Here is an 8,222-nt window from a genome sequence, read left to right as displayed (position 1 = left end):
ACACCACCCATGTTCCCATGACGCGGCTCACAGAATATGGCACACCAACCATGTTCCCATGACGCGGCTCACTGGTAGAATATGGCACACCAACCATGTTCCCATGACGCGGCTCACTGGTAGAATATGGCACACCACCCATGTTCCCATGACGCGGCTCATACTGCAACGGCCTCTTATGAAGCGGCATTCTGAGAAAGTCTTGGGCGCATGTTACATATACTAGCATGTGACAACAATGAAAACACTGTATAGATGGAAAATGTCCTTTTAAAATTTATTTACCATGGCCATGTATGCGTTAGATATACTCGAAAATTATCTACAATTTAGTAACTCTAACGATCTCTAATCACTCATCAGAACTGACAGGTACACTTATTGTAGCAGTGTTTTGCACAAACCAATAATTAAGGCATTTACCGTATATACGTAAATGACAACATAATTGGTATAATTGTAGTTGCAATGTATATCAATCACTTCTATTCTCGCGGAATTACACTCACTACATCGTTAACAGAATATCGAATTTCTTCGTTTGGCTTTTTCCGATACAAAATTTTGATACGATAAAAAGATAATGTTAATGTAAAAAGAACCGTTTTTAAAGTTCTGTGTTCACTTGCAAAAATAGTTTTGATTTATGGAGCGTTTGCGTGCTATGCATCATGTACTAAATCAGTATTCATAATTGATCGATGTCATTTTAATATCTATTTATATGCATTCAGTTTTATTTAATTGGCAGTACACTTTAAAATGTCTAAAATAAGAACAGGCTGGTGTTAAAAAGCACTCAACAAAAGTGCATGACCTTAATCTAGGGATTTCCTATATTGCTTTTTTGAGACTGTAAATACGAGAACGCCGTGAAGTAGTGGATACTGTCAATACGAGGACGCCGTGAAGTAGTGGATACTGTCAATACGAGGACGCCGTGAAGTAGTGGATATAGTCTCCGCCTAGGGACCGGGAAGTTCAATATCTACTACTCTCAAGAACTTGTCCACATATAACGAGACCATATCTGTATTTACAAGCGAATTCTTAGACTTGCAATAAATATAACCTGATGTCCAATAGAACATACTTATGAGTTTGAAGTTATCCATTTTAAATCAATTATGCTCACGTCTTTAAAAAATTGTGCTACTAAACAAATCATGTTATAGGAGTTATATGCCGAGTTTGACAGATTTTTTTATCAAACGTTACTGTTTTATGAATACCCGTTATTCTTAGACTCAAGTCTAATATTTGTTTGATGAATATCGGCCCTGGTTCTTCCTGGACATGAAAGTGTCAACACTCTGACTTTCAATGCAATCGAGCTTCAATAAATTGGGTTAAAGTAAAGACATTGTGACCTATTATACACAATAAATTAATGACGCATAAATACATGCGCTGTCATTGACGGCAAGACCTGCAACGAATTCGTAAAGCGGAGTTCTTTTTATTTTATTTTTTTGGGGGGGCGAAGTAGACATTATTTTAGAAAAAAAGACTTAACACAGCAAACACATTGGGTGCCATATAAGGCGCTTTTCACACTGGCTGTATTTGTTTAATGATTTTAAGCCTTAATTAATTACTACATCAATATTGATTAAATGCAATATACATTTCGCGTATATCAACATCCGATTATTGCTTTTCTATCTTAATATTTATCAGATTTACTAGAATAAACATAAGAGCCGCGTTCTAGGAAAACCGGGCTTAGTATCTTCTCAGATCTGCCTGTTCGTTCCGCTCAGGCTAATCAGGGACGACACTTTCCGCTCTTATGGAATTGTCCGTTAAAGGATATTTCTTAACGAAGATCCAGTCTACGCGAAAAGTGTCGGACCAGACTGTACGGGCTAATATGGAACGATACTTTCAAAATTTGCATTAAGCCCTGTTGTCCCATCGCGCCGCACAGTTGTTTTTTACAATAGATAAACACCACTGCTTTATGTAAATCGTTGTACATTGCTCACGTTGAATCAGTAACTCAAGTGTTGATTTGCGTGAATCAGTAACTCAAGTGTTGATTTGCGTGAAACAGAAACTCAAGTGTTGATTTGCGTGAATCAGTAACTCAAGTGATGATTTGCGTGAAACAGTAACTCAAGTGTTGATTTGCGTGAATCAGTAACGCAAGTGTTGATTTTAATACCAGCAAAGCTTTACTCCATTTTGTCACTCGATATTTTATTGAAAATAGTTAAACATAAATATAACATTTAAAAGTCAAGAAATCTCCGTATCCTAGTCAGCACTTATTTACTCAAATGGTTCATTGACCTGTATTATTGTTTGTACCTATTTACGGTCATCTAAAGGAGTGAACGGAACAAATTACTTGGAATGTCGAGTGCCTCCTTGAAAATTATCCAGTCATGTTTGTTATCAACAACATGTTTTCTTCAATTCAAACGTAATTGAGTGCAGTGGACATACATAAACCTGTAATAACAATTATTCGATTTAACGTCATTGAACTGTATTTAATAACTTGTGGACACACGGTGATATTGCTTATTTTAGTCATAAATTAAGCCTACGTTGAAGCTATTCAATTGTGAAAAATATCAAATTGTATTTTATTGATATAACCTACTAATCATCGAACAACGCACGTAAATAAATACGTACAGGACAAATTCGCCGCCAGAGCGTGTTCAATCTATTATAGACTATTCACGGCACCAATTGGCGGAGAAAAATATTATTTATAATTTGCGGGATGGGTGTTAGAGTGTAATTATCCTGAGGCCCTGGCTTTAATTCGTATATAAACCGAAGATTGCATATATATATATGGGGGAGAATGTATATGTACTAAGTTGTCGAAGTCACATAAATGCGCATTTGTAAGACAAACATCCCACGGGTTGATGCGGGGTTAGTTTCTTCATAGGCTGAATTGGAATTACGTTTATTATTTATTAAATTAAATTAGAATATCCACAATTTCGTCGGTATGTCCGTTTAACCTTTCGTCCGTCCGTCCGTATCTAACTAATTTGTTTTCACAGTCTTTTTTTGTCCATTCAGCTTATTTATGGTAACTCTATCTGCCGAAATTTCATTTAAATATTCTTTCTTTGCAAAAATGAAAGTAAAGGGCACTGACCTCATTATAAGGCGAGTAAACGCTTGCAGACGGACCGCCGAGTCCGCCTAAATCACGTCCTGTACCAATCAGTACAAAGAACTGCGCAGCTCTACTGTACGGGAAGTATATATTCTCGTCTAAATAGAAAAGCTGCACCATAAATAAGAGAGTTTAATCGCATTATAGATATCTGATATCGGAATATGTGATCTAAAGTTCAACTATTAAATGAAATTGGTTGTCCTCTGTTCTCGGTAAGTAATTAAATGTAATACTCGAAAGAAGGATACTATTTCAATTAAGATACACGGTTAAATTGGACTACACGGTTATAGTCATGTAGGCATATATTACATACTGTTTTTGTTTATTAAATATAACTAATTGAATATTTATTAAATTATTAAGTTAGTTATCATCTAAAGGGTTAAGATTATTTTGCAATTTTGTATCGCATATTGTAAACCTCTTAAATTTTTACATATTTATAATAGTTGATTAAAATTAAGGTAAGATTTTGTTAATGTCTTTTCAATTATTTGGTTTGTTACTTAGTTAATTAGTTCGCTCGTTAGTTACTAAGTTAAATCAGTTGTTGCAATGTACGAACGGACAAAGATTTGCTCTTATTATAAAGATATTTTATTATCTTTAAAAAAAACTGCTGGGAAAGCTTGTTGAATGTTACTTGTCCCTTATCCTCATTTGGCGTTTACGTAATTTAAACAATGTTTGGTAATTTTGCCTTTTAAAAGCAATTTTTTCAACTATGTCAACATAGAATACAAAATTTATATAGGATTACTCGTTCGAAACAAATTATGGTTCATTACAATGACAGAAGTAATGACACAGGTCAAAGTTTATACTTAATAATTTTCGATAATAGTTGCTCATTAGGAAGGTCTATTTAAGACTATTGACAGAAATGTACACAGTAAATGTAGTGTCAAATAAAATTTCGCCACGCTTTGACCATAAACATATGCCTTCATGTACAAGTACGTTAATTATACACAGTTAAGGAAATCTTTTGTATTGATTCGAAACAGAAGATGAAATAATAATACATGGAAAATCAGCCGAACTTAAAAACAAAATAGGACGCAAAATGTATGGGTCAAGCTGCGCTACATATGGGTGTTATTTACCATTTGTGTCTTGTTCTGAGAAAACTGGGCAAAATGCATGTGCGTAAAGTGTCGTCCCAGATGCAGTCCGCACAGGCTAATCAGGGACGACACTTTTCCGCTTAAACTAGATTTTCGGTAAAAAGGAACTTCCTTTACACGAAAATTACCATTAAAGCGGAAAGTGTCGTCCCTGATTAGCCTGTGCGGACTGCACAGGCTAACCTGGGACGACACTTTTCGCACATGCATTTTGCCCAGTTTTCTCAGAACAAGACACATTTAAACTTCGTTGTAATTGTCCAACATCCAATCACATTAAATGGAAAGGAAAAATGCCCATGTGATCTTTCGCGTGTATCAAGGCTATTGCAACAGTTGTATCGACCGGATGTATTTTTTAAATACGATCGCTTTATCTGTTTTATAAAAACCCATACCTCTGAACAAATGGCGGTGCCCCAAGCATAGACCGTGCAAATCAGCATTATGTTACATGTGTAGCTACCGATAGAATGTTTACATGATTAATTTCTTTTGTTATAGCCTCCAATATCCCTGAAAGAATAAGATGCCCCAAGCGTCTGCGGCGTTCGGAGACACTTCCGGTCTAGGCCGGGACTCTCGCTACATGGCCTGCGTACGTTTCTCGGACCAGTATATCCGCCGCGTCAACGTCCTGAACGCGTTGCAGCATCGCATTGAGCGTAAGCACGTGAATATCTTCGAGCATGAAAGCGATCAGAATATAAAAAAGATCGAAAGAATAAAACAGCGACTGAATGATAGTATTCAAAAGAGACTTGCCTACAAACTTGTGCTAAAAACTCAGACTTTCAGTGCAATTCCAGACAAGAAAACCGCGTTAAACAAACGCTACACATCAACAGCTTTTCAGAATGACGTACGTGAAATGTTGAAGTACATAAAGCCGGATCGTATTCGGGAAAGAAAAGCAGAAGTTTTATATAAAGAAAATAGGCTACGTTATGATATATTACTCAATCAAAATCGCCAAAAATTCAACAGACTGTACCCAGAGAAGATCGCTTGGCGAGGAAGATACGGTGAATTGCAAGAGGAGGAAAATAAAGAGGAAGAAAAGCCGCCAACTCCTTCGCCCACAATCGAAGACAAACGTAAACAAAGTCTGGCCACTCTTAGACGGAGGATAATATCCATAGATTCTGCTCCTCAGTCGCCGAAAAAACTCCCGACAATATACAGCCCTACCAAAGTCTTGAGTGCGAGCTTTTTGAGTCCAAGCAAAAGTCAAACCCCGGTCAGGACGCCATTGCTGAGTAAGCCACCAAGTCAGTCTGGACCTGCGCGCAGGCAAGAAATCACAATGGGTTTCATGAAACGTCAGAAGTCGTACTTAGAAACGCAAGAACTCGCAACTACCGTTGGAGAAAAAGTGACGTCACAGCTGACGTCAGACGAAAGTACCGACGTTGGGAAAATTTTGGAACCGGTTGTAGACAAAAGTATTGGCAATAAAGAATGTGGTATTGATGAGAACAATAATGTGGTTGAGGAACCAAAAAGTGCAATACCTGAATCAGCAAAGATCTCAAAGAAGCGAGTGAAGTCCCAGCAAGAACTTTTGTTACCCCCTATACCGTCCAGTAGGACAAATAGGGTTCCAACCACGCCAAAACAATCGGAGCAGAAACCCGTGAAATTACCTCCCTTGAAAATGACAAACAAGTGATAATGTTGCTTTTTATAGATGCTATTTTATATTTTATATTTAAATAATAGAGTGTTTTTTTGTTAAAGTTTGCAATTCACCTTTATTTGTTATTGTTTTGAATAATTATATCTATTACTTTTATATAGGTGCATTTATTAGCCATTGTACTACATATATGTAATTGCATTAAAACACATTGTTGGCCAATTATTAACCATATGAAAAAGAAAAAAAATAACCATAACGCATAGTGTTTTGCAGCAAATTAAATTGCGCAAGTTTCGCAACTTCCGGAAAAAACAACACCAAAAATAAATTAAACATCGGGGTTTCAAAAAGAACACAGACATGAATAATCAACGTAAAGAAAACAAAATAACTAGCAGCTGTTTTGTGCATATTTTACAAAAAGCAGTTGAAATTAACATTTCTCGCTTTAGTCATTCACGTAAAATAAGCATATAATTTAATAGTTTCAAGGTGAATATATATATTGTTACGCGGATTTACATAAATTGAATTATTTTATTATCACTCAAAACAAGTTTTATTACTGTCAGTGTTTCAAATTTAGTACTGACTGTTTATGTTACTTTAAGTGTTAATTTAAATACGAGTGTTGAGATAAACCATGGTTTCTAACATACACTTAGGCGTGAATGTGTTTTGCCTGGTTTCTAACATACACTTTGGCGTGAATGGGTTTGGCCTGGTTTCTAATATACACTTTGGCGTGGGTTTTTAACATACACTTTGGTGTGAATGAGTTTAGTCTCAGGGTTTCTAACATACACTTTGGCGTGAATGAGTTTGGCCTCAGGGTTTCTAACATACACTTTGGCGTGAATGGCTTTGGCCTCAGGGTTTCTAAAATACACTTTGGCGTGAATGGGTTTGGCCTTATATTCATGTACTTCGAAAATCCATGCACTTGCGCACTTTCACGATGGTTATTGTCCTAATGAAATCAATGTTTGACCTTTAATATTAAGATACTTTTCTATAGAAATTAATTAATAATAGTGAAGCCATAAAGTAAAGATCGTGCCGGTCAGTTTTGTGTTACCACGGAGCGTATATATACTCTAGAGTCCGTGGTGTTACTGAGCTCCAATTACAGATAGGTGTAGCCATAAAAAATACGACGGGAACACCAATAATCGATACTACGTGCTCTTACATCGTATCTTTAGATAGAGTACTATTACACGCACGAAACAACTTTTTGATTCTCTCAACATAATTTTAGTTCGACAATTTTGTTAATAGACGTCTCAATTTCTATAATTTAGCCAACAGTGATGATACATTTCCTTTTCTATTTTTCGTAAAGAAGCATTTTGTTTTCCATTTCATCGATGTATGAACTGTCCAGATAATGTCGCTTTATATGCATGCACGCCACGACATATATTATGCGTTATTATCCCCAAGACAAGACATACTGTTCGCGCCATGGAAACTCGTTCCGTTCTTTGAGAAGTTTACGGCGCAACCGCGACCACTGCAGAAATATTTGAAAATATCAGAGACGTAGATAACGTTATCTACGTCTCTGAAAATATTAATCTGGTAGCGGACTCCTGTTTTATCAGTAGCAAAAAGCTTTTGTATTTATATAAGATTAAAGTCTTTCTGTACCCTTTCGACAACAATGCACTCGTGACGGGAGGTACATTGTCTGTCATAGCTTATTAAAACATGGTTCAATGTTCGTCCCTCGCCACCACACTCACAGAGGAAACCTTGCAACACAAGGAACCGATTGAAACAGTGATATTGGAATTTGCCCTTGGTAAGATATGAACTGATTTGTATCGGATTATATATTATCAAAAAGTTTCAATTAAGACGCCGTTATGAGATTGAGTACGTATTGTGCTGACTTGGATTACATAACAATAAGATTATTTGGGTGTGTGCGCATTTCGTAATTTATTAGGTCCTTTCGCACCTGTTGATGAAGGTGTACTAACAATGTATATGAGTCGGTCTGTGGAAAAAGAGTGCTTACACGGTTCTCTTTCATGTTTTTATTAAAGGAAGTCTCTTCTGAACTAAATTTCAGTCTAGGCGGAAAGTGTCGTCCTTGATTGGCCCGAGTGGACGGCCCGGGGTAAACTGGGACGATAGTGTCGTCCTTGATTGGCCCGAGTGGACGGCCCGGGGTAAACTGGGACGATCGATGCTTCACACAAAGCCACGTTTTCTGAGACCATTTCCTAATTGATGTTCCTCTCACAGTAAACTTCCTTATGTCCTCTATCGGTGAATGTCACATTAGTTT

The 8,222-nt window shown here is 36.7% G+C and overlaps 1 protein-coding gene across 2 annotated transcripts; it reads left to right on the top strand.

Annotated features, from left to right (window-relative positions):
• Positions 1-3,231: 3,231 nt before the first annotated feature.
• LOC127879977 (uncharacterized) lies at positions 3,232-6,014 on the top strand. 2 transcript variants are annotated; one of them, XM_052427142.1, is made up of 2 exons: positions 3,232-3,363; positions 4,786-6,014. In XM_052427142.1, the coding sequence occupies exon 2, from the start codon at positions 4,811-4,813 to the stop codon at positions 5,951-5,953; it is 1,143 nt and encodes a 380-aa protein (XP_052283102.1). In that variant the 5' UTR covers positions 3,232-3,363; positions 4,786-4,810; the 3' UTR covers positions 5,954-6,014. The 2 variants fall into 2 exon arrangements, with proteins under 2 accessions (XP_052283102.1, XP_052283094.1); XM_052427134.1 differs by having other exon boundaries at positions 3,363-3,448.
• The last annotated feature ends 2,208 nt before the right edge of the window (positions 6,015-8,222 follow it).

Source organism: Dreissena polymorpha, chromosome 1, assembly GCF_020536995.1.
Source record: "Dreissena polymorpha isolate Duluth1 chromosome 1, UMN_Dpol_1.0, whole genome shotgun sequence".
Classification (NCBI taxonomy): domain Eukaryota; kingdom Metazoa; phylum Mollusca; class Bivalvia; order Myida; family Dreissenidae; genus Dreissena; species Dreissena polymorpha.
The sequence above is the reverse complement of the archived record's forward strand: the minus strand, read 5'-3'. Positions and strand labels throughout refer to the sequence as shown.